This window comes from Callorhinus ursinus, unplaced genomic scaffold, assembly GCF_003265705.2.
Source record: "Callorhinus ursinus isolate GAN/ISIS: 27379988/994484 unplaced genomic scaffold, GSC_fseal_2.0 scaffold8, whole genome shotgun sequence".
Lineage (NCBI taxonomy): Eukaryota > Metazoa > Chordata > Mammalia > Carnivora > Otariidae > Callorhinus > Callorhinus ursinus.
In genome coordinates, this window is record NW_027397070.1 from 1,723,197 (window position 1) to 1,750,123 (window position 26,927).

General features: G+C 46.2%; 1 protein-coding gene across 4 annotated transcripts; it reads right to left on the minus strand.

Moving 5' to 3' along the window:
• Window positions 1-1,342: 1,342 nt before the first annotated feature.
• Window positions 1,343-25,312, minus strand: CUNH14orf93 (chromosome unknown C14orf93 homolog). 4 transcript variants are annotated; one of them, XM_073894940.1, is made up of 7 exons: window positions 24,884-25,312; window positions 10,693-11,514; window positions 8,192-8,512; window positions 4,539-4,600; window positions 4,211-4,314; window positions 2,918-3,030; window positions 1,343-2,642 (listed from the first exon to the last, which is right to left on the minus strand). In XM_073894940.1, exons 2-7 carry the CDS (start codon window positions 11,290-11,292, stop codon window positions 2,223-2,225), a joined length of 1,620 nt encoding a protein of 539 aa, XP_073751041.1. In that variant the 5' UTR covers window positions 11,293-11,514; window positions 24,884-25,312; the 3' UTR covers window positions 1,343-2,222. The 4 variants fall into 4 exon arrangements, with proteins under 4 accessions (XP_073751041.1, XP_025726118.1, XP_025726119.1 ...); XM_025870333.2 differs by lacking the exon at window positions 24,884-25,312 and adding an exon at window positions 24,597-24,650 and having other exon boundaries at window positions 10,693-11,735; XM_025870334.2 differs by lacking the exon at window positions 24,884-25,312 and adding an exon at window positions 24,597-24,630.
• Window positions 25,313-26,927: the final 1,615 nt, after the last annotated feature.

The following is a 26,927-nucleotide window of genomic DNA, read 5'->3' on the forward strand; positions in this document are numbered from 1 at the left end:
ACTATGTACACAGATGGCTCCCAAATCCTTATCTCTAGCCCAGACACTTTTTCTTTTTTAAAGTAAGCTCTAGGGGCGCCTGGTGGCTCAGTCGTTGAGCGTCTGCCTTCGGCTCAGGGCATGATCCCAGGGTCCTGGGATCGAGCCCCGCATTGGGCTCCCTGCTCGGCAGAAGCCTGCTTCTCTCTTGAGACCCCACTCCCCCTGCTTGTGTTCCCTCTCTGGCTGTCTCTCTCTCTCTCTCTGTCAAATAAATAAATAAATAAAATCTTAAAATAAATAAATAAATAAAGCTCTATGCCCAACATGGGGCTTGAACTCATGACTCTGAGATCAAGAGTCACATGCTCCACTGACTGAGCCAGCCAGGCGCCCCCTAGCCCAGACTTTCTTGGACTTAAAAACTCAGCTGACTACTAGCATCTCCATTTGGTTGTTTCAAAGGCATACAACTCTCAGTTGACTTCACCTTCCCTGCCTCCCGAAACTGGCTCCTCCAGTGTCCCCTGAGTAAATGGCGCCATTAGCTCCTTTGCTGCTTAAACCAGAAACCTGAACACCAACCTTCTGTCATCCTCCCTCCGCCTCAAGTCCAACCAAGTCCCGTCAGCAAGGCCTGTCAATCACCAAGTCCTATCAGTCTGGCTTCTTAAATCACTTTCAAATCGGTCCTCCTGTCACCATCATTTTCTGTCCAGCTGTCTCTTTTCTCCTGGGCCACTGCAGAAGTCCCCCCCGCCCCCCCCGCCCCCCCCGGCCTGGCTTTCTCCCTGCCATCTATCTCATACCGAGGGCAAGCGATTCTTCTCAAACACAAAACTGATGACCTCATTTCCCTGCTCACCGCCTTTCAGTGATTTCTCACTGCCTTCGAACTAAAGTCTCTATTCTTTAAGATACTTGACGAGGTCTCGGTGTCTCTCCAGCTTCTCTCCGCACCTTCCCTTCCTCAAACTGTTCTGCAGGAGGATGGCAACTCCTCTGTGCTCTCTCTTGCCTCTGGACTTTCGTCCTTGCTATTCCCTTGTTTGGAGCACTCCTGGCCTCCTCTCCCCTTCTGGGTAACGCCCCCCCACCTTTCAGGTACCAGTTTAAGCACCACTCTCTGAGAAGCCTTTCCAGACCACCAGAGTAGGTCAGCCACCCCTGCGGTCTGCTGCCGCAGCGCCTTACAACCCCCCATCATCACCCCATGGCAGTTCAGTTCACTGTCTACTTAACTGCCTGGCTTCCTGATTAGATAATAAAACCTCTAATCAGCACCTAACCTGATCAACAGTGTACCCACAGCACCTAACACAGTACCTGACACCTAGGAAGTAATTAGTATTTGCTGTATGACTGAACAGAAAGCCGTTTTTAATTCACAATCCATTCATCAGGCACAAAGTTTGTATGCAAGTGTGTGTGGGTGCATGTGCATGAGTGTGTACACCTGCACGCGCGCGCGCGCACACACACACACACACACACACACACACACACCCCTTCCTCCAAATACAGCTTGGCTGACAGGACTAAGAAACAGCTACAAAGCCCCATATACTGCTGGGTCACACAGTGGGACAGCAGCTGCCAGTGAGACATGGGAACTCTTTAAGCTTTAATTTCTTCATGTGTAAGATGGGAATAATAAAATCTGCCTTACATAATTCAATAAACAATAGCTATTATATCCGTATTCCAATTCCAAATAAGAATGGAGCGGTGCTCTGCTCAGAAGACGCAAGCCCATGACCGAAACTGCCCACCAGGGGGCAGTCGGATCCTGGACTGGTCCTGTGGGGCGGCCACTGCAGAGCCAGACCAGCAGCCAGGGCGAAGCAGAAGGTGCAACCAGGGCTGCTTCCCCAGGGCTTTGCGTGAAACCAGAAACAAAACCAATTCCGAGACTGGGGCATATGTCAAGAAGGCCTCATGTTTCTTAGACCCATCCTCCTCCTTTTCTCAGCCCAGGCGCCCCGAGGCACTATTTATGCTTAGAAATAAGCATTTTCTGGCTTGCCGTTCACGGGGAGCCGGGGAAGTCCCCCTTCTAGGTAAGTCTTTTTACCCCACCACAGCTGCCAGCTTCCACTTCCGTTGGGGACTGTGGTAAGAAGAGAGACAGATTTGCTTTCTCAGACTGCAGAGGACATCTTGTTAATCTGGGAAGCCCCATGGCCACCCATCCCTGGGACATGGGGAGTGGCAGATGCCAGAGTTCTTCTTGGTTATAGATTTCATTCATCCTTTTCCACCTTGATTTCAATGAATGAGTTCAAGTCAGGACAGCAGGTTTTGTGGGGTTGGTCAAAGGATGGGGAGACAGGTCCATTCTCATCACCTCCCTCGTCTTCCTCTTCTTGGAAATTAGGATTATAAAGTTCTGGTGGAAGGAGCTGGGCCTCAGCAGAAGGTAATCGGTCTGAGGGAGGCCCATACACACGGTTGGCTTTAGTGCCATGCTTAGAGTTAGCATCCAGGTGGTAGCAGAGCTCCGTGAGGCGCTGGGCCCGGAACCGGGGAGGCCGGGCCACCCAGACACCTGGCTCATTAAGACTGTCCTCTTCATCTGACATCAGCTCTTCTGTCACATCCTTCCACAGGCGTTGGTCCTCAGGTCCAAAATGCCTCATGATGCTGGATCGGTTGGCAAAAAGCTAAGGTAGGGACCCAGGGCAGAGACAGGAAGAGAAACAAACTATGCATTAGATTTGGGGAGAAGGTTCTCGTAGGAAGAAGGCTGTGTAAAATTTGTGTCTGAGACAACCTTGCCCCCAAGTCATCTTAGAACCGGCTCCCCCTCCTCCTCCTCTATCTGCCAACATTCCTGGCTCTCAGCCCTGTTCTCAGATGCCACGTCCACTGGCCCTTCCCACTGGAGCTTAGTAGGGTTTAGTGTTTAGCATCTTGAAAGGAAGGCCTAGAAACCTACCCGGTATCTGCGACTTCGAAGCTTCTTCTCCTCTTTTTCCTTCAGGCCTTTAAAGGGGTTCAGGGAGTTGCGGTACTCACGCCTCTTAGTGAGAAAGTAGGCTACACAGGCTCCTGAGGAGGGAAAAGGGAGGGGGCAGAGAGCAGGTGCTCAGCCCTTTTTTTCTGCCCTAACAGTACTGGCTGGGAGGTGAGCATCACTCTAGATGGTAGGCTTTCTCACAGACCCATCAGCATCTATTTACTCCTCTTTGGTTTGGCTCTCTCTGCTCACCTCCCTGTCCAGACTGACTCCCCCCATGTCTCCCACTGGCACACAACAAGTCCGAGCTTCTGTAGCTCCCTCCCCGGACCCGGGCTCCATTAAACCCACTCCCATTTTACTCTGCTGGTAGTGGATTACCAGCGCTTTTTCAGCAGGAGCTTTCTTAATGCTTCAGGGTTAGCTATGGGCAAATAATAGAAGAGTAAGGAAAGTAGAAAACCCAGGATGTAATATTTAGGGACAAAAGGGCAGGCCTGGATTCTGACTTCCTTTTCCTAACACCCTAGATTCAGGCCCTGCGGAAACATCATGCCTGCTGGAGTTAGCCCTTTCCTTCTCCCATTTTCATTTCAAGCGGGATAGGGTAATTAAAAAAAAAAAAAGGCAAATTAGAAACAATCCTGGGGCGCCTGGGTGGCTCAGTTGGTTGAGCGATTTCTGCTCAGGTCATGATCTCAGGGTCTTGAGATTGAGTCCCGAGTCAGCTCTACGCTCAGCAGGGAGTTTGCTTGAGATTTTCTCTCTCCCTCTACCCCTGCCCTCACTTACACTTTCTCTCTTTCTCTAAAATAAATACATAAATCTTAAAAAAAAAAAAAAAGAAGGGGTGCTTGGGTGGCTCAGTCGGTTGACCTTCTGACTTGATTTCAGCTTGGGTCATGCTCTTGGGGTCCTGGGATCAAGCCGTGTTGGGCTCCGTGCTCAGCGCGGAGTCTGTTTGGGATTCTCTCCCTCCCCCCACCCCAACCCCTGCTCAACCTCTCTCTCAGAAAGAAAGAAAGTAAGAAAGAAAGAAAGAAAGAAAAAGAAAGAAAGAAAGAAAGAAAGAAAGAAAGAAAGAAAGAAAGAAAAGAAAGAAAAGAAAAGAAAAAAAGAAAAACAATCCTGCGAAGATGTGAGAATAGCCAGAAAAACATTTTAAGTCCACTATTTTCAAAACCACCTAAATCATCTCCATTATGCCTCTTCTCTGACCAAGAACAGTGAGCGGAAAAAGAATGGGATGGGAGTTAATTCCGTTTTTCTCACCTTTCAGCTCCTTATCAGTGTAATTGTGGGGACTGGTCACCAGCTCCTGCTTGAGCTTTTCCAGAAGGAACTTCACTACTGAAATATTCCAAGAGGACTTGATGCTGCCGCAAAGAAGATCGTGAACAAGGCAGTCAGCATTTTAAAAGCCATACAGAGATTCCTGGCACGAATCAACTTTGTGGCAAACTCCCCCGTGGCCAAGGACAGGAGGCAAGGGACAATGGTGAGGGCAAAGCCTTAGCCTCATTGCTGTATTGGAGAAGCCCTGTGCTTCCCTCTCATTGGCAGAGTACCTTGTGATTGTTTTCCCTCAAGAGGATCATACCTTTCAGACCCATTGAATCTCTTGTCATTGGTGATGTGGTTATGCACATTGTGGACCAATTTCTAGGGGAAAAAAACAAAAACAGATTCAAGCCGGGAGTGGATATGATGACACCCTCCTCTGTTCCCTAAGCACTGTCCCTATGGGGTTCTCTGCCTGAATCCTTCCCATAGTCTGGGCACCATTTCTGTTCATGCCCCTTCTGAGCCAGAGAGCTTATCCAAGTCAGTTTTTCGAATGCCCTCCCTTTTGTGGTCCTTTTCATTTAATTTGTATGGAGACTCCAGGATCATCCCTGGTCTTACTTCTTTTTCTGGGGAATATGATCACTAGGGCAGAAGGTCTCAGACATTTTCACAAACATACTCCTTCCTAATAGCCAGGAGAGAGCAAATATACACCAGGACTACTGCAAGTGGACATTTCTTGAGGGCCCCTACTCTTTACAATATATCTGTATTTCTTTTAATCTAAAAATGTCTTCTTGTAATGAGCACTGGCTGTTATATGCAACTGATGAGTCACTGAATGCTACCTCTGAAACTAACACTACACTATATGTTAATTAATTGAATTTAAATAAAATAAAATAAAACAAATGTCTTATTAATCTCCTAGTAAAATTGATGACCCAGGAAAATGCCCTAAGTATATTCCTTTGCACATTACCACAAATCTCAAGGGTACACGCAGCATGGTCTGAAAAACACAAATCTAAAATAACAGAAATGTGAAACGCAAAGGACCTTGGAGACGCGATCACCCAACCTCCTTTTCACATCATTCAACAGGCTTTCAGGTTTGCTCACATACCTTTAAGAATGGGTTCTCACTACTCTTTCTCGAGTCAGCTTTTTTACTGTTGCTTGTTAAAAAGTGTTGCCTTAGACTCCAAAATCTGCCCAGTTTTGCCCCTAACAGCACCGAAAATCTTTCAAGACTCTCATGTACTCTCTAAGTCTTCTATCCAGTCTAAATATCCCCAAGTCCTTCAACCATTCCTTATGACACAATTTCCAGACAGATGCCTCTTGAAACCATCAGGTTCCCTGGCTTGCCAGTGTCCCTTGGACAACCTGGCAGTGGGAACCGAATCTAATGCATCAGTGGAGACCTGGCCAAAGGGAGCATTACTTCGCCAAGTGGCACTCTACACTTCCAGGAATGAAAGAAACCCAAGATGGTATTACCTTTCTTAGCAACCCCACCCCTATTCCTAAGGTCACAGTTTTCATTCCTAGTGAGCTTATAGTCAACTCAAGTCCATTTTTCATGTGGATTACTATCTCTGCCATTCTGCAACTGTTTTGTTTTTTTAAACTTTGATGCAGAATTCTACATTTCTTCCGATTAAATTTAGTTCCGGTGTTTCTGATGGTGTTTTCATCCCAAGCTCCCTCAGTGGGTGGAAATTCTGTCCCAAACCGATGGACTCATATCCTGATCTCAGGACTTCAGCTTCAATTGAGAAATCCCCAATTTACCCTTCTGCCTCTATGACTGACTGACCATATCAGTTTAGGAAAGTACTGTCACCTTTTTATGGTTAGGGTCTCCACTCTATAAAAAGGACTGTTAATGAAATTAGCTTCATATTTGATATCGTTATTTTACCTCTTAAAAGTCCCAATTTAAGGAATCACAAGGGATGGGTGAATGCTTCAGAAAGAATTTGAAAGTGTTGCCAAAAAAAAAAAAAAGAAGAAGAAGAAAAAGAAAGGAAGGAAGGAAGGAAGGAAGGAAGGAAGGAAGGAAGGAAGGAAGAAAGAAAAAAAAGGAGTTGCACCGCTTCCAATTCAAGTGGCTTGGAAGAAATCAGCTGATAAAAATCAAACCAGGCTTGAAGTGGAAAGGGAAAATACTCTAAGACAATAGTAAGTGTTAAGACTGTAAAGGCTGCTGGCTCACCCACCTCCTCGGTGAGCTAAAAATAAATACATTTCCCCAAGGGGTGGCTGGGATCAGCCGCATTCCAAGAAATCAGTGGTTCCCCTTTCCGGATTCCCAGCAGCAATCCACAGCGGCCTGAGCAGATTGGAGGGATGCCTCTCTGATTCCTTCCCAGAGCTAAAGGCTGGAAGACTGAAGGCCTGCAGCTAACCGTCTCCCTCGAAACCACAGTCTGGCACAAGAACATCTGAAACCTTCCTCTGTGATGGGCAGCAAAATTCCCTGACCGGTCCTCCAGAGCCCTTTCAAGCAACTGCAACAGAGAGCAGGAGGGGTGAGCCCACTGTCCTCCTGTAAGGTCCTCAGTTCCACCAGGCTCTCCAAAGGGCAGGCAGCAGCCAGGCCTCAACCCCAGACCTCTCGCTGGAGGCCGTAGGCAGAACAGGGAGTGGTCAAAAGTCCCGTTTTTATGGAAATCGTAATTATCACACATTTATTCATCATTTAAACGTTACGAAGTTTTGGGAAATCCCTTGCAGTGCATTTCTAAGTATATGCCTCCATTTCTGTCATTGGCAGTGAGAGTGGCCCTCTTGGGCCAGAAGTTTCTGACAGAAAAACTAAATCCATTCCATTTTGATAAGTGAACATAACCAAAATTTAAAATGAAGGTTAGAAACCAGTTGATTCTGATTATGAATGGTGTCTTCCTTTCCCAGGGAAGGAAAGAACCCCTCAATGTAAAAACAAATCAAGTGAAAGGGAGGGTAAGAGTCAGGAGCCCTTAGAAAAGGGGAAAAAGAAGCAAGAAGTAATGAAAGAAGAATCTCCAGTGAAGATGAAGGAGGTACGCACGGTACCCGGCAGGCTTCAACCTTTACTAAGACCGTGACAAGAGGAAAAGGGCTAGACTCTGACGAGATTTCGGGTGGGTGTGAATGGTGAGCTCTCTTCCTATCCAGAACTCTCCAGTGACTCTATCAGCCATGAGCCAGAGAAGGGAAATGCCTTACAGTCCATATGAAGAGGATCTAGCCAAAGAACACCCCGATGGTTATCAGAAAGATGTTTGGGGACACAGAGGTGATCCAAAGGACTATGGTCACCCTAGAGCAGGGTTTCTCAACCCTGGCACAATGGACGTTTTAGGTCGAATCATTGTGGGCAGCTGCCCGGTGCACTGGAGGATGTTTAGGGATGCTCCTGAGGCTCCAAGCCACTCCAAGTTTCAGGCAGAACTGGTTCAGCCCAGTACCTTCCCTGCCAAGAGCTCTTAGAATCCCTAGGCTCGCCAAACCTTTATAACTGAGCTGAGTGTCTAGGGGCCCTCTGCGCCTCTGGAGATTGGGACTACCTCAGCACACCTTGGCCATTCTGCCAAGGGGCCCCTTGCTGCTTACCCTGAACACTGGTCATCTGCAGGCTACCTCAGTGCTACCCTTCAGTGGTCAGTCTGATCAATCCCTTAAAGATCTTCCCATCAGGACTATTAGCTCACGGGGAGGAGATATGATATAATTCTCTTCTCTTTAAACAGAAGATTTCAATCTATTTGGAAAAGCCTTTAAAAAGTTCCCCAATTAGCAGGGGGTCTGCCTATCCCTAGGGCTATGGACCAATCTCTCTCCTTCTTGCCCCTCCCATTCCAGTAGGATTCAGGATACCATTCATTCAATATGGGACGTTTTTAAAATCAACCCACACTTCATTCTTCACTTCTCTCTCCAGACTGAAGAAAAATGTATAGAATTGAGCTCACTCACGGAGAGTACCAGATCCCGCTTGCGCCTGGAGTTCTTCTGCCCACTCCCTCTGGTCCTGCATGGGGAAGCGGTAAACCCTAGAGAGTGTCTCAGCTCCCCTGTTCCCCCGGGGCCTGACTCTTCCAAGGCACCATCCAGCACAGCAGCAGCACTGAGCATGTCCTCAGGGCGGGGTGGTGGCAGCTTGCTTCCATTTTCTGGCCCTGTCTCTGAGGTTGCCCGCTGGATAGCCAGTTGTGTGGCTGGTGAGAGCTGCTTGGCATAAGCAGGGACCAGCACCCGCTGTACTGCACCCTCAGAGGCCACATAATCATCCACCAGCTAAGAACATAAAAAAGAATAGCCTATTAGCCATCCAGGCTTAGGGGAACCTGGTCAACCATCATTCTTTGGCCAAGGATAGTGAACAGAGAGTAGAAAGCAGGGGGAATCCAGCACAGTCTTAATGGTCAATAGCTTGTTTCTCTGGGACTCCTATGGGAGTGTTGGCAAATATTTCTTGGATATACAGGGCCTCTCGGGTTGAATTGTTACCCATAGGACTGATTACAAGGACAAGGCTTGTTTTGACGCTCTATTTGTGAGGAATCATCTGTGATTTGCTCTTGGGTATAAGAACAGTAGCCAGGCAAATATTTTGTCTAAAAGGGATTGGGGGAGGAAGTGATGGTAAGAAAGGAACACCAAGCAAGAGAAGGAACAAGAAAATAAAATGGTAACAACAAACAGGAGAAAAATGGGAGCAAAGAAGGGAGATATAAAGTCAGAAATTTCTAGAGAGGCTGGCACCAACTGCCCCACCCCCCACCCCATTCCCTTCGCAGGACCTGTCTGTGCCCTCACCTTGATCCTGCCCTGGCCGCATCCGACTGTCACTGTCCTGACATCCACTTGCTGCCTGTGCCCTCACTCAAGGACATACAGGGCAGGGAAAGGAAGGAGGGAGGAAGGAGACAGAGAGGGAAGAAAGGAGGGGGGATTTCTGCAGCCAAGAAAACAAAACAGGGAAAGTGGGGGGAAAAAAAAACACAGAAAGAAGCGGGGGAGGAGGCTGAGATTTATAGACCTGTGAGCTGCTTTCTATGCTGTGAAATCTAATTCCATCCTGTCGGCTTGGAAGGCTTCCCTGCCTGACAGAACCAAAGCTCAGGGCATCACCTGGCCTGGTACCTGGTACCCCCCGCCTCCTCCCACCTCCCCGCAGCCCCAAACCCCCCCCCCCCCAACCCCCAGAGTCCTGGCTGGGCAGAGTGGGGCAAGCAGCAGTGGCCACCACCTAGCCTTCAGGGAGCAGTGACCAGCTGCAGCGTGACACTGGAGGGGGACAGGGGGCTTCTACATTCATTTCTCAGATCTAGCAGATGGGCTGGGAGTTTCCTCCCTCCCATCTCTCCTATGTGTTCTGCTCCTTTTCTCTTTCCTGGGTGTCTGGGCCTTGTTGTGCCTGTGAAGGGAGGAGGGAAGTGGGGGAGGGGGAGCATGGGGGAGGAGAGCTGACAGACCTCCCACTGTCTCTCAAGTGGTGACACATCTGTTACTTTCCCATCTCTATGATCTCCCTAGTTGCTCCATCTCCTTTTTGTACTTCCATGTGCCACGCTCTGCAGTTTTTACTCCACTCAGCCAGGGTTTTCCTGCTCAGATGGCCCTGAGCAGTAAAGAAACTGAAATAGCACAGTGTACTTCTGTGTCTTTTCCTGCTCACAAAATAGGCGCGCTTGCTTCCCTCCTTCTCCCTACGTGTCTCTCTTCCCAGGAACTCCCAGCCGTCAGTCCACTTCTTGTCCTCACGTTTTTCCCTTCCCTCTACCTCCTTCCCACCTTCCCTCACGTTCTCTTGCGCGCGTGAAGTCTCTTTCCATTTAGAGTCGCCTTTCCTCTATGCTCTCAAACTTTTCCTCCTTCCTCAACCCTCATCTCCACCTGCCTCCTTCCCTCCCTACACACCTGTCTTTCCGTTCCCTTTGGCCTCCAGCTCTCTCCTTCCTTCCGTCTCCTCCCCCCCCCCCCCCCCCCCCCCCCCCCCTCCCTCTGTCCCTCTCCGGCTCTCCCTCTCTCTCCACCTCTGCCTCTCTGCCCCCCACATTCCCAGTCTCTCTGTACTGAATTCCTCTTGGCAAGCGGAGGGCCCGTGATAAAATATGAATGAGCCGTCTGTGCACGGCAGGCCAGCCCCCGGAGCAGCGGAGCCACCTGTGGACGGGAAGGTGGCACGCAGAGCTCCTGGGGCGGGGGAGGAGGGGGGACCACGGCCGGCACCCCGCACACCAGACCCGAGCTCCTGCCACCGAGGCTGCGGTTCAGGGGAAAGCGGGCGAGGGCTGCCTATCCCTGCCGGCAAAGGACGCCTGGTGCGGTCCTGTTTCCGCACAAGGAACACCAAAAAGCAAGGCTGAAGGCTGGAAAGGAACCAGAGGGAGGGAGAAGGAAAGGGGACAGGCCCAGAAAAGCCCTCGCAGCCACCCCACAGCACTCGCGTCCTGCTCTGCGGCCATACTCACGGGATTGAGCAGCGGGGCCGCCTCGCCGGCCGCCAGGGCACACCCCGGGAGCCGCGCGTCCCTCTGCGCCGCCGGGAAGCCCAAGGGCCCGGGCCCCACGGCCGAGGCGGCTCCCACCTGCCACAGCTCCTCAATCACCACCTGCATGCCGCTGCCCACGCTGTCACACTCCTCTTCCCCCGCGGCTGCCGCCTTGCAGGCCTCCCCGGGGCTCTCCTTGAGAGGCCCCGGCTCCTCGGGCAGGGAGCCGTGCGCCTGGCCGTCCCCGTCTTCATCCGGGGCCGAGGCTTTCCCTTGCCTCAGCTCACCCACCTCCTCTTGGAGACGTTTGAGCAATTCGTTGTTGGCCCGGGCAAGCCCCAGAGCGGCCTCGGCCAGGCCCACGGCCTTCTCCACCCGCTGGTAGATAATGTGCAGGAGCTGCTCTGAACTCTGAACGGCCAGGCCATGTCCGGTCACCGTGATGGGGGTGCTGGTAGGAGGGTTCCCGCCCTGGGAGCCCGTGCTGCTCGCACTGGTCTCGCTCTTGCAGGCGCAGCAGCAGCATCTGGTCTCGCTGCCACCCGGCGGGGAGAAGAGGATGGTGGCGCTGAAGGACATGGCTGATGGCCACAGGAACAACTGGGCTCACACTGCCGGACCGTTCGGAAAGGTGTCCCCAGTCGGCCCGACTCCAGGCGGGTAGGAAGCACTGGCCTCTTTGGATTCACTTCCCTGTGTCATGGAGGGCAACCAGAGGAGCCTGGGCACCAGGCGGTGGGCTGTGTGAAGGAGTAGGCAAGCCGTGCAGGAGCACACCGTCCATGGCTGCCTGGCCTGGGCCTGCAGAGGAGAGATGCCCTCTTCTATCTGCCGATCTCGTGCTCTCCCAGGGTGCTGGGTGTCCCACTCACCCCTGACCCAGAGGGTGGTGCCTACACAGGCCTTCCTGCTGAAGACAGTGTCAGGGGGTAGAAGGCATTCTTCCTGCACCCAAGCATGGAACCCCCCGCCACTCCAACCTGAGGAACAGAGCGGGGGGACTCAAAAGGACCCACAAGCATCTGGAAAGATGAGAAGATTAAGGAAGAAATGCAGATCTGTCTTTGCCTCCTCACTATCTTTGCGGTAATAACAGTCATTGCCTTTCGTCTCCTTGACATCATTCCTTAAGGAGTTCAGAACACTTCCCGCAGGTTATCTCAACCGCACAGAAGCTCTAGGAAACACATATTACCCCAGGTCCACAGAAGAGACATGCAAGACGAGTTATAGATCTTTTTCAAGGTCAGAGGGAGATGGCGGAATCCAGTTATTGCTACTTTCAATCTAGTGTTTATTTTTTTAACTGATAACCACTTTTTGTTGACATAAAGAATCACGATTCTACCCTCCCTATAATTTTCTTACAGATGCATTCAGAGTAAGACTCCTAAGTAAGGAATATGCCAACAGCACTCAACATGTCGCCAACCTCACACTATTACATCACTGACGCTTTGGGGGTGGGGCAGGGAAAGGAAGGGGAAAGCTGGATCAGAGAATCAAGCTGCGGTGACCCTGGCCGCACAGCCCCCTGGCTCTCACAGTTGTGCATCTGGGCGTCCAGCCTCTGAAGAGGAATCCAGCTGTTCTGAATCCTACAGCTGGTAGCCCCGAGAGAAATCACCTCTGAGGCCCCTCATCTCCACTTCTCAAACTCCTTGAGGGAGGGGCAAAGCTCAAAAGGCATGTTTAAATAGCTCAGTGCTGCCACTTTGCCCACATGACTAGCCCCATTAAAGAGGAAATCAGAATACTGATGATAAACCAAACTGCCTCACTTTTGAATCACTGTAGGTAAGCAACTAAACTACTCTAGAAGGAAAAGAAAAAAGGTAAGGGAGGGTTGGATTGTAAGACTGAGAACAGTCCAAGGAGCTTCATGTTGTTTTGCTAAATACTTGATTATAGAAAAAAGAATCCTCTGCCTGAAGCCCCCTAAGTGACAGAAACTTAAGTATGTTTAGAGTTTCCACAAGAGATACATTTCCATCTTACCCTGTAAATTATATCATAACATCACAATTAAAAAAGGTGGGTAAGAGAATTTTCTATATTGAGATTTGGGGGCTTTTTTTGAATCATTAATCTCATTTCAGAAACAGGTAATATCAATGCCTCTGTGGTACTAAAACGTAAATCTGACAATGCATTTTAATTACATTTGGTTATAACAAAACAAAACAAAACAACAAAAAAACGTTTTCTGTGCCAGGTATTCACTTATAAGAACTTCACTCAAATCCATTTGCAGCTTCTCTGTCATTAGAATCACTGGAAGGCACAGCTTAACCTAAAACTAAAGGTTAGAGGAAAGTACTAAGCAAGTCCTGTGTCAGTTTATGGATGAATCATTTATATATCCTTTCCCTTCCTAAATAAGGGCCTTCACTGTCCTTGCAGGGTTTTTAGCCAACGTCATGCAAGGAGTTTAATCTGAACCGTGGCTATTGTGAGAAAAAGACAGTTATGTAGTAGAAGATAAGATACAAATGGTTGCCAGTTGGGTTCAGTATTTGTAAAATTAGAAACTAAGATGCATCAGGTTGGCACACTGGGAGGGTACCCCTTCTGGTACCAAAATGACAATGGCGGGCGCCTGGGTGGCTCAGTTGGTTAAGCGACTGCCTTCGGCTCAGGTCATGATCCTGGAGTCCCGGGATCGAGTCCCACATCGGGCTCCCTGCTCAGCGGGGAGTCTGCTTCTCCCTCTGACCCTCTTCCCTCTCGTGCTCTCTCTCATTCTCTCTCTCTCAAATAAATAAAATCTTAAAAAAAAAAAAAATGACAATGGCTACGTTCTTGCCCCCAACACTTACTCTTTCTTGCAAGAGGCCTTAACCCCTGCCAGTGCTGTGCCTGCCTCGAGCCCTTCCTTCCCCCTTGAATGGTCATTCCCAGGTCATCATTCCAAAATAGCACTGAACTGGAAATTTAAAAATATATATGTGTAGCATGGAGCACTGGGTGTTATGCACAAACAATGAATCATGGAACACTACATCAAAAACTAATGATGTAATATACGGTGATTAACATAACAATAAAAAATTTAAAAAAAATGTGTGTGTGTGTGTGTGTTTCTCATCCTGCTGCACTACTTAACAGCTGTGTGAACTTGGAAAAATGACTCCCTTTTCTGAGCCCCAGTGCTCTTCTCTCTGCCTACTTGGAGTATTTTTGTGATGATTATACATACATAATGTATGTAAGGCACCTACAGAGTGCTGGCACATGGTCAGTGCTCCACAAATAGCAGCTGGATATTATGATTATTCCTGAAATATTTTGTATTCCCAGCCTGGACCCCCATCCTGATTTCCCAATCTTGAAAAAAATGCAATGGCTTAAAATGGAACTTGGTGGACTTCCCCCTTAAATTTAATACAAATTTCTTTTTTTTTTTAAAGATTTTATTTATTTGAGAGAGACAGAATGAGAGATAGCACGAGAGGGAAGAGGGTCAGAGGGAGAAGCAGACTCCCTGCTGAGCAGGGAGCCCAATGTGGGGCTCGATCCCTGGACTCCAGGATCATGACCTGAGCCGAAGGCAGTCACTTAACCAACTGAGCCACCCAGGCGCCCCCAAATTTCTAAGAAACAATAAATTCAAGTCTACAAAGAGGCATGTATACATATAAAAGCTTCTCTGATATACATTAGTAAAGTTATTGAGAAAACAGAGTATTTGCAGGGGCGCCTGGGTGGCTCAGTCGCTAAGTGTCTGCCTTCTTTGGCTCAGGTCATGATCCCAGGGTCATGGGATCGAGCCCTGCATCAGGCTCCCTGCTCTGTGGGAAGCCTGCTTCTCCCTCTCCCACTCCCCCTGCTTGTGTTCCCTCTCTCGCTGTGTCTCTCTCTGTCATATAAATTAAATCTTTAAAACAAAACAAAAGAACCAGAGTATTTGCAATTTATTACTCTCATGAACTGGCTTTAGACTGGGGATAATATACAACTCTGCTAGCTTTTAATGATAAATATATTTTCATATTTGTGTTGACATAAAAAAATCATGATTCGGGGCGCCTGAATGGCTCAGTCAGTTAAGAGTCTGACTCTTGAATTTGGTTCAGGTCATGATCTCAGGGTTCGAGATTGAGCCCTACATCGGGCTCTGTGCTGGGTGTGGAGCCTGCTTAAGATGATCTCTCTACCTCTCCCTTTGCCCCTCCCCCACCCTAAATCATGATTCTACCATCTCTATAATTTTGTTCCTCGATTTCTTTCTGCTTTTCTACTTTGTGTATTAACCTAACTATGTCTGGGTGCCTGGGTAGCTCAGTCTGTTAAGCATCTGCCTTCGGTTCAGGTCATGATTTCAGGGTCCTAGGATCAAACCCCGAGTGGGGCTCCCTGCTCAGCAAGGAATCTGTTTCTCCCTCTTCTCTGCCCCCTCCCCGGCTCGTGCTCTCTCTCACACACACTCTCTCTCTCAAATAAATAAATAAAATCTTTTTAAAAAACCCTATGTCCGGGCGCCTGGGTGGCTCAGTTGGTGAAGCGACTGCCTTCGGCTCAGGTCATGATCCTGGAGTCCCGGGATCGAGTCCCACATCGGGCTCCCTGCTCAGCAGGAGCCCTGCTTCTCCCTGTGACCCTCTTCCCTCTCGTGCTCTCTATCTCTCATTCTCTCTCTCTCAAATAAATAAATAAATAAAATCTTTAAAAAAAAATAAAAAACCCTATGTCCATTTTATTTATTTTTAATTATTATTTTTTTGAGGGGGGGAGGGGCAGAGAGAGAGAGAGAAAATCTTAAGCAGCCTCCATGCCCAGCACAGAGCCTGACTCGGGGCTCAATCTCACAACCCTGAGATCATGACCTGAGCTGAAATCAACAGTCAGACGCTTAACTGACTGAGCCACTCAGGTGCCTCTAACTATGTCCATTTTAGAATGTCACATTCAGAGCAACAATTAGTTGTTTTTTTCTTTAATTGACCTGTCTATATAAATCTGGTACAGTGCAGTGTAGCACAATGGGTATTCAAATAACTCTTATTTGGTTTCTGTGGACATTCCTGCTGACTTAATTGTACTGGCTGCTATATCCACTTAAGCTCTAAGACACTGAAATGAAAGGACAAGGAAAGAAAGGAGAGTCAGCAGGTAATAAAGGAATCTTTTACATTATAATATTTACTAACCAGATAACTTAAATGCTGGATAAGTTGGATTAAAAATAAAACAAAGCACAAATTTCATTAGCTACATACACCCCCACTAGAGAAAAAAAAAAAACAAGTTGAAAAAAAAGTTTCTAAAAATTATCTGTATGCAAGGCCATGGAAGGATGAGTCACCAAAATGGATTGCCACCACTAAGTACTCAAATGAAGGGAAGACAAAGTCCCTACATGCAAGGAGCTTACAGCATACGTGAGAATGGAATGTTTAAGGAACAAAGCAAAATACAAGTGCCTAAAAATATGGTGCAGACAAAAATTCTTGAGGAGATAGTTTAAAATAATGGAAAGATCAACAGAACGAAATCATATGAGAAAGGGGTCTTACAGAAGAAAAACCTCCAACTGAGCTTTGAGCAACGTACAGAAGGAATTGGTAGGGTAGAAAGAAGACGTGAGAGATGAAAGGAAAAACAAACATTACAGGAATTTACAAGGTGCATGTGCGAGGTCAGAGCAAAGGTATGGAAAGCTGACATAGGACTTTGAAAACCATGTTAAGGAAACTTCTAGTGTAGGGGTCAGCAAATCTTTTCCTTTACATGAAGGACCAGACAGTAAGTAATTTTGGCTTTGCAAGTCATGTGGTTGCTGTCACAACTATTCAACTCTGCCATTGTAGCACAAAGCAGCCACGGACAATACATAAACATGACAATACATAATGAGCACAACTGTGTTCCAATAAAACTTTATTTATGGACACAGAAATGTCATCAGATATTATATTTAACACTTACATTAAGAAATATAAAAGCCAGTCTTAGGTCACGGGCCATACAAAAACAGATGGCAGGCCAGCCAGCCTATGGGCTGCAATTTGCTGACCCTTGTCTTAGATACCTAAAGTATCTATTATAGTAAAGTGGAAGAGTTAAGAGATTATTAGCAGACTCTTCAATCCTGAAGTGAATTGAGAATGAGGGTTGTGGATATGAAGTTTCAACATTCTGAAGGAAGACCTGATAATATTTCTTTACTTAATAAATATGGGGACAGAAATATTGGCTACGATTTATCAACCTGAGGGTCAGCAGGTGGTTCCATCGACAGAATGACAGAAATGAGAAAGTTGAGGTGGCTCAGTTGGTTGGGCGCCCGACTCTTGGTTTCGGCTCAGGTCATGATCTCATGGGTTGTGGGATTGCCCCCACATCGGGTTCTGTGCTCAGTGGGGAACTCGCCTGAGATTCTCTCCCTCTCCCCCTCCTGCCCACCCCCTGCTGACATATGCACATGTGCACACACACTCTCTCTCAAATAAATAAGCCTTAAAAAAAAAAAAAAAAGGAAATGAGGACATTGAGAGGAGGCACCACCATGTTAGGGAAGATGTGTATGTATGTATGTATTTTTTTTAAAGATTTTATTTATTTATTTATTTGACAGAGAGAGACACAGCGAGAGAGGGAACACAAGCAGGGGGAGTGGGAGAGGGAGAAGCAGGCCTCCCGCAGAGCAGGGAGCCTGATGCAGGGCTTGATCCCAGGACCCCAGGACCACGACCTGAGCCAAAGGCAGACGCTTAACGACTAAGCCACCCAGGCGCCCCTATTTATTATTTCTTAGGGAGCTCTATGCCCAACTTGGGGCTTGAACTCACCACCCCGAGATCAAGAGTCACATGCTCTACCAACTGAGCCAGCAGGCACCCCCGATGTATATTTACTTAACAAGTTAAATTTCCAAACTGATAGCAACATCTTTTTTTTTTTTTTTAAGATTTATTTATGGGCGCCTGGGTGGCTCAGTTGGTTGGGCGACTACCTTCGGCTCGGGTCATGATCCTGGAGTCCCCGAATCGAGTCCCGCAACGGGCTCCCTGCTCAGCGGGGAGTCTGCTTCTCCCTCTGACCCTCTTCCCTCTCGTGCTATCTCTCATTCTCACTCTCTCAAATAAATAAATTTAAAAATCTTTATTATTTTATATATATATAAATATATATATATTTTTATATATATAATCTATACTATTTATTTATTTGAGAGAGCGAGAATGAGAGTACATGAGAGGGAGGAGGGTCAGAGGGAGAAGCAGACTCCCCGCTGAGCAGGGAGCCCGATGCAGGACTCGATCCCGGGACTCCAAGATCATGACCTGAGCCGAAGGCAGTCGCTTAACCAACTGAGCCACCCAGGTACCCGATAGCAAAATCTTTAAATGGATGTCCTGATAGCAACTGACTAGGACCGAAAGAAAAAAAAAAAAAAACCCCAGAGGAAGGTCAGAGCTGCAATGCAGATTTAGAATCTTTAGCAGGAGGGTTGTAGTTGAACCTGAGAGAGTGAATGCACTCTCCAAGGAGTAAGGATAAAGTGTGAAATGCAAAGGCCAAGGACAGCGCTTAAAGCCAATCTGTGCAAGAGGCTTCATTAAAAGAGAAGAATGGTCAGTGAGGTGGGAGAAAAAGAGTGTTATGAAAGCCAAAGTAGAAAGAATTTCAAGAACGTGGATCTAATCAACTGTGACAGGTGCAGCAGAATGGCTAAAAAAGATGAAAATTAAGGAGATACATTTTATTTGTCTGTGATGGTCATTGGTCATGACCAGAGAGGTAATTTTTCAGTGAAAGTAATACTATGCAGTAGATGAAAAAGGAATTGATGGAGAGAAAATGCAAACAAGACATGAAGTCAAGTCTTCTAGAGTTTAGTTATGAAAGGAAGGAAATAACAAGGAAGTCAGAAGAGGCTCTAGAGCTTTACTACACTTACAAAAGCAGAAGGAAAAAGGTCAGTGATTTCTGTGACATTAGCCACAGCAACATTTTTCTAGATATATCTCCTGAGGCAAGGGAAACAAAAGCAAAAATAAACTATTAGGGAGCGCCTAAGTGGCTCAGTCAGTTAAGCGTCCGACTCTTACTTTGGCTCAGGTCATGATCTCAGGGTCATGAGATTGAACCCTTCTTCAGGCTTTGCACTGGGCATAGAGCCTGCTTAAAATTCTCTTTTCCTTTGCCACTCCCTGCTCTCCCTCTCTAAAAAACAAACAAACAACAACAAAACTATCGGGACTACATCAAAACAAAAAAGTTCTGTACAGCATAGGAAAGAGTCAACAAAACTAAGACAACCTACTGAATGAGAGAAGATATTTGCAAATAACATATCCAATAAAGGTATCCAAAATATAAAGAACTTATACAACTCAACACACACACACACAAAAATCCAATTTAAATACGGGCAGAAGACATGAAGAGACATTTCTCCAAAGAAGATGGCCATACGGATGACCAACAGACACATGAAAAGATGTTCAACATCACTCATCATCAGGGAAATGCAAATCAAAACCACAATGAGCTATCACCTCACACCTCTCAGAATGGCTAAAATCAAAAACACAAGAAACAACAAGTATTGGTGAGGATGTGGAGAAAAAGAAACCCTGTGCACTGTTGTTCAGAATGCAAATTGGTGCAGCTACTCTGGAAAACCGTATGGAGGTTCCTCAAAAAATTAAAAATAGAACTACCAAGGGTACCTGGCTGGCTCACTCAGTAGAGCATGTGACTTGATCTCAGTGTCATGAGTTCAAGCCCTAGGCTGGGTGTGCAGCCTACTTAAAAAAAAAAAAAAAGAACAAGACTTGAAAGAAAGAAAGAAGGCTGTGAGAAAGTAAAGGATGAAGATATTACAAAAGAATTTAAATTTTCTTCTAGGAAGGATCCTCCCAATGTGAGAAGGAAGGAATGGTAACTTTTCCCTGAAACTGCAGAGAAGAAAAACTGAATACAGGGCAAAGATTCATTGAGGTGGAGATAGGAAGACAAAGAGATATACTATTGAGACTCTCTTTTTACTTAGAGGCAGATTTTCCTCAGTATGAATAAACCAGATTGATAACAGAACTTTATTATAAACAGTGCTGCATTATCTGTTGTTACAACCTATTAAATCCTTTTCTAACGCTCCCAAACTAACATAATTAATTATTCTTGCTTTTTTCCAGCACTGGCTTACGGTTCTAGAGCCCATTTAACCCTGCCAACATTATTAGGGTGCATAAACTTTATTCTGATATCTTTATTTTACTTCTCAAAATGTATAACTTTAATTCAATAACCCATGAAGCAATCCATGGAATGTTTGGCAAAGCAATGGTTAACTGAAGTAAATTATCTGGGCAGTATATAAACCATCATTATTAAACATTTTAATACGGTCAACTTTTGCAATTTCAGATTGCTAATTTATTTTCAAGCCAAGAATTCATATTTTCATTCCAGAAAGGAAAAAAAAAAAGGGAATAAACTAAGGTTGACCGCCACAGAATAATATACAGGCCATTTGCAAAATGCTATCAACTTTTAGAATTGACTGTTAAGAAAAAGATCCCTAATCTTTTGATGAGTTGCCAACACAAAGTGACAGGAGCTGTCAAACTTAACTTTGCATAAAATATATATTTGGGGTTCATTCAGTGTTGGTCTAATTTTAACACATGTGAAAGGGGCCCGGAAAATGTACTTTTCAGTAATTTTGGTATTTTCTTCATAAATATTTAGATAAAGGGGTGCCTGGATGGCTCAGTCATTAAGTCTCTGCCTTCGGCTCAGGTCATGATCCCAGGGTCCTCGGATCGAGCCCCACATCGGGCTCCCTGCTCAGCCGGAAGCCTGCTTCTCCCTCTCCCACTGCTTGTATTCCCTCTCTCGCTGTGTCTCTCTCTGTCAAATAAATAAATAAAATCTTTAAAAAAAATAATAAATATTTAGATAAAAAAGAAAGAAAAGTCATCTTCTTCAGACAGTTCAGGGTGAGACTGTCCATAATCTTAACTACGCCTTTCCTCCCAAATCACATGTATTTGTGTTAGAACTAAATATATCATCCTCTTGGCAGCTCCCTTGCTTTCAACCCATTCTGAGTTTAGAATTTTCTGCATGACTGAGTTCACCTCCAAACTATGAAAAATAAAAATTTCCTTACTATTTAATAGATGTGTATGATATGGTATCACTCTGATGATATATGTCTTTGTAATGGGCCCTTGACTCATTCAGGGTCACGCTAGCAATGGACTTCCTTAAATGTGATTACTGAAAGCACAGCAATTCATACCATAATTTTCATTTTAAGAAATAGAGAGAGGAAAATGGCCACTTAAAGCTCGAGCCGTGCTGGTCAGCCCTGCTCCTCCACTTGGAGGTGCAATATGGCTCACCTGTTTCTATCAAGAAAGAGCCCTTTATCACACCAGAGCAAGTAAGCAAATACCAGAAAATATTATTTTCCTACATTTTGAAAGATCGACCCATCTACGGCTCTGCAGAGAGAATCTAAGACCTCATTTTCAGGGGTTAAAAAGAGAGAGAGATGTAGACCTAAGGGGAGAATGAGATCCCCCAAAAAAGATCTCCACTAATCCGAAGATTCCAAGTATACTTGTATAGTGGTTTAAGAGTTTTTAGCCCAGTGTAGCCGTCTTTTTAATTTACATTTGTTAAAATGCAACTTGCTAAGATTGGTTTAAGATTTTCATAGAAATGTACCTGACATAAAGGACAAGTCCTGCATTTCTGGATCAACTGAAAAAAATGAAAAGCTAGCTCCTAAAGCTACATCATGTGCCCTGAGCCCTCGGTAAATGTTAATTGATTAAATACTAGTCAGAGATAACAAGGTGGGCAGCAGAGACAGCAGAACCATTTCCGACACCGGGAGAACAGAGCTTGAGCACTGCCCTCGGGTCAGGCCGCACGGGTCAGGGCGATTCGCCCCTGAGCCCCACTGCAGAGAGTGCCCTGGGGGTTCCGGGGGAAAGGGGCGTAGCGGCAAACAGCCCCGTGGCCCGAGGCGCGGTCGGGAATCTCGCCGGGTCACCGTGGGTAGACTCCGTGGCCACAAAAGCTCTGCGGACTTGGGCTGAGAGCCGCCGGGAACTTCCCGCTGCGGTCCGGCTCTGGCAGCCCTACAGGTGCTCCGTCCCGGGTGTTCCACCGCGTGTGCCCGGCGCCGCCGCTCCAGCTGACTCAGCTGCGCCTACACGCGCGCGCAGCCTTGCGAGGGAAACAGCGGCGCCGGCCCGTGTACCCAGCCAGCGCGCGCACGCGGGGAGGCACCGCCCCGCCTGTCCTCTGGCTCCCGGTGATTGGCGATTGGACGACGGGGGAGCAGGGCAAGGGACATTATTGGCTGCAATCCACAATCACTCAACGAGCCAGGGAGGGGAGGGGCCACTTCAGGGAGGGACACGACTGCGAGGCTTTTTCAAGGCCGTCAGGCGCCATCTTTAGCTTATTTTGTTTTGTTTGCTCGGGTTTGTTCTTTGTTGCTTACAAAGCTGCGTGTACACGATTATAAATTCAGTGCCACAAATAGGTCTCATACATTTGGTGGTGGAAGGCTTATAATTTCTGTCGGCCTTGGTTACAGGTCTTTCAGATACCACTAGCAAAATGGCAGTTCCCCTTAGTTCAAAGTTTACATCTCTAGGAGCCCCGCGATTCCCAAAGTCAACCGAGTTTAGCTGTGCTTTGGTAGGAAGACAAAGCCAACGATATGTTCGTGGGACTCAAAGCAAGAACACTGGACATGAGCCTAGGTTCCTAGGAAAAATCAAATAGCTTAGCAAGTCAGAGGCATGGGTTGTGTACCTCTCTGGGACGAGCTCTCTCTCCCGAGAAGCTGAAGAGGGATGACCTGCAGTGATGTGGAAAAGAATTAGAACAAAACTCCATTAAAAATTCCCAGCGCTGCCGCCATCACAAAGTCATCGGAATCTGACTAGATTTCAAAGATATGCATGCAGGTCTAAACTTGTGGAATGATCCACATTTGAGACAGTATTTATTAAGTACTGATCTGACTTGCACTGTCAGGAAATAAAAATACACCCAGTTCAGGTAAGAAGCCCAGAGAGCCCACAGAGGGCCACTTTCATTATAATGAATTTCAAGACCTGGACAAATAATTTTAAAGCTGTTGTTGAAGCGTCCTAAATACTACTTGAAACTGAGTAGGGCGCTGGCTGAGGAATGGAAATGTAGTACCATCATCCTACAGAGGCTTTGTTGTAATTAAATTTGAAGTCTACAGTAGATCCTTTTTTATATCTTGGTTGCTACTTCACTGGTGACATTCCAGTTTCTCCCTCATCACCCCATACACTTCCTATGCTTTCACTCCAATCTGTGAAAACAGATAAGAATGTATTTTCCATATGACTCCTAATAGGAGACAGTGGTTCAGTAACAGAATGAAGTGAGACTATGGCTCACATAACAGGAGGCTTTGCTCTGAGCCTGATTTGTCCTCTGATTCTTTTACCCTTGTCTCTTGACTCTTAGACCTGGGGAGAAGGCTACTCAATCCAAAAATGCAACACGATAACCACAATGCATTTCTTAACCCCCTCCTATGTATTATTTGCCTTTGCCTCCTCTTCGCCCCTCCCCCATCACAACCACCATGAACGGTTTTTGAGAATTGGACTTGACTGGATTATTTTCCTGACACTTTGCCAGCTGTGGAGCTTTTCGAACAAATCCCAACCTATAAACGACCATTTTGTCAAAAAGCCAAAAGAGAACTTGCCTTCTGAACACACCAACCAAACCACACATGAAGGCCAAAATATACACAGCTGTACATTTAAGAACGTGAGACAATAAAAAGCAAAACCACTTAAGGCAAAACAGTCACTAAAGAAGGCTTTGAACCACAGATTCAATAAATTGCCTACTCTCATTTGCCACATGGACTATATACTCCCTGGCAATTATTTAATTATTCACTAATCTGATACTTTTTTTTAAAAGAGTAGAAAAATACAGTAAATGCACATAAAATGAAAAGTGCCTAAGTATGCTAAGCATAGGATTTCTTCTAAGCTCTAATTTGCACACGAAATCCTGTTTGGATCACATTTGGGAACAGAACAGAAAAAAAAAATCACATCCTAATAAGGGCTACTTTGCACACATAAAATCAAAGGTAATCTCTTTTGAAAACAAAATCTGATATGGCACATATACACATACTGTACATATACACAAAGCACAAAACCCCAAGATAAATCTTTATGAAATCATTTGCTTCAAAACACACACACAGACACACACACACAATGTCTTCATGAAAATGTAAGACACATTTGTAAGAAGGGCTTTGCCCCCCTCCCCAGGGAGATGAGTGTCTCAATTATAATATCCAAACATTTTTAACCTATTGGCCTTGGACAATTGCCACATTAAAGCCACTTGGTTTTGGTTCTGGGGGAGGGTGTGTAAAACGCACGCAAACAGCTTTGTGAGGGAGTCTCAATTCTCCGCTTCTTTCGACGTTGCCCTTGACGTTGCTCGTGGCAGAAATTTACATTATCCCTTCACCCCGCCTTAAAAAAAAAAAAAAAAAACTATACTCCCCAAGCGGCTAAATTTTTTAAATACCTCGACCATAAAAATTTACCAGTTCTTAAAATGTGATAACAAAAAGAAAAAAAAATCTCAATAAATTTGGCTGGAAATAGTTGTACACGGCCATCCGGCTTCTCAACTTCTTGGTATATTTAAAACCTTGACCAGGAAAAAAGAAAGAGGAAGAGAGACAGAAAAAGAAATGGGGGAAAGCGCAAATTTCCCTTAGCAACAGTTTCCTCACCCCAGCACTGCCACAGATCTCTATTTTTAAAAATTTTGAAAACACACACAAGATTAAGGAGGGAAAAAAAATGGAAAAAGGATACCCGAAGGTCGTATGGCTCTTTGTATTCGTGTGTGTGCAAAAAGGAGGACTCGCGGCGCCCGAGCCGGCAAGCCCCGCCCCTCCCCGGACGCCTTCCCGGATTGGCCGCCGGCGGCCGCGGGGCGCCCCTCCCGCAAGCACACGCGCCGCGCCCGAGGCCGGGTCCCCAGGGGGCCCCTGAGGGCCGCCCGACCCCCGACCCCCTCCCAGCTGGACCGTGGCGGTCGGCTCGCATCTCTCCCCTTCCCCACCTCTCTCGCTTTCCTTTCACTTTCTCACCCTCCTCACCCTTTCCCGTCGTCCTTTCTCAGTCAAACGAGGCCCTCGGCATCGATTACCAGTAACAGTTGAGTGAGCGAGCTCCTTCTGACAATTTGCTAAACTTGGTTAGCTAGCTAGTCAGTAAAATTCCAGACTGGAATTAGGCATCAAGGACTTGGTGCGTCGGCCTGAGCTCATGATTTCCAGGTAGAACGTATCTGGGTCGTGTCTGTTGCTTGACACTCCCACCTTTACATGAACGCACATTTCAGGCAAGGTGGAGGACAAAATAGACTTTCGGCGTTGCTTTTGCTCAGCCTGAGCCTCCAGTTTTTCTCTACCTGGCTTTAAAATAACATTCCCAGGAACCTAAAATGGCTCCCCTTTCCCTCCTGTGTGAGGACCTGATGGCCTGTACTTGAATGTTAAACCACCCATAATCTGGTCCCACACCCTGGTTTGTTCTTGGTTCCCACTGCCCTCACCTTTTAAGCCCCGAATTATTCCTTTGCTCAAGTGCTCCTGTCTGCTTGGAATAATGCCTGTTTCGTCTTCTCTGACTAGTCAGTTTTTACCCATTCTTCAGCTTTATCAGTCAGCACAGACCATTTCCTTCTTTCCTATCAGCATGAACTTCAGGCTTTCTCGGGTTAGCGGGTTAGCGGCACTTAACTCTAACTTGATTGTTTCACATACTTTAGTGATTTCACACTAGTAAGCTGTTTGAGATCAGAGATCATATCTTAAACTTCTTTTTCCATTCAGGAACTGGTTGTTGTTGTTTAATTCTTACTTCAGCAGCTGGCATTATTGTAGACATTTGGTAAGCGCTGGGAAAAAATCATTTATAATTAAATGAGTGAATTTTTTTCTAGCTAAGACACAAATTTTGAAACTCAGATCCCACAACAAGAATGTGCCTTCTATAGTAACGGTTCATGAGCACTTACTGTGCAAGAGTTGTTCTGAACACTTCACAAATATTAATTTATTTAATCTCCTCAGTAGTGGGGAGGTACTATGTTTTTCCCCATTTTATAATGTATTTTTCTCTCTCTCTTTATTTTAAGTAGGCTCCACCCCCAACATGGGGCTTGAACTCATGACCCTGAGTTTATTTTATTTTATTTTTTTTAAAGATTTTATTTATTTGACAGAAAGAGAGAGAGATAGCAAGGGCAGGAACACAAGCAGGGGGAGTGGGAGAGGGAGAAGCAGGCTTCCCACTGAGCAGGGAGCCCGATGTGGGGCTGGATCCCAGGACCCCAGGATCATGACCTGAGCCGAAGGCAGATGCTTAACAACTGAGCCACCCAGGTGCCCCATAACCCTGATTTAAAAGTTGCATGCTTTACACACTGAGCCAGCCAGGCACACCTATCCCCATTTTATATTTGAGACTCAAGTGCAGAGAGGTATATAGATCTTTCTCAACTTACAATGGAGTTACTTCCTGATGAACCTATCTTAAGTTGAAAATATTAAGTTGGAAGTGATTTTACTACACCTCACCTCCTGAACCTCATACCGTAAAAGTGCCTGGAACGCTTACATTAGCCTACAGTTGGAGAATATCATCTAACACAAGCTTATTTTATAATAAGGAGTTTACTATCTCATGTAATTTATTGAATACTATACCAAAAGTAGAAAACACAACAGTTGTTAAGTGTATTGGTTGTTTATCCTTGTGATAGCTTGGCTGCCTGGGAGCTGCGGCTCACTGCCTCTGCCCAGCATCATGAGAGAGTATCCTATGGCATATCACTAGCCCGAGACAAGAGCCAAATTCAGAATTCCAAGTATGGGTTCTACTAAATGTGTATCACCTTTACACCATTGTAAAGTCAAAAAATCCTAAGTCAGGGACCATCTGTAATAAGTGACTAAGGTTATACAGGTAGTAAGAGGTAGACCTTGGATTCGAACCCAGAAAATCCAGTTCCATAGCCCAAGTTCTTAATCATTATGCCTCACTGGCTCCACAGCATAGCTTTTTTTGTTTTTTAAAGATTTTGGTTTTGGGGCGCCTGGGTGGCTCAGTCGTTAGGCGTCTGCCTTCAGCTCAGGT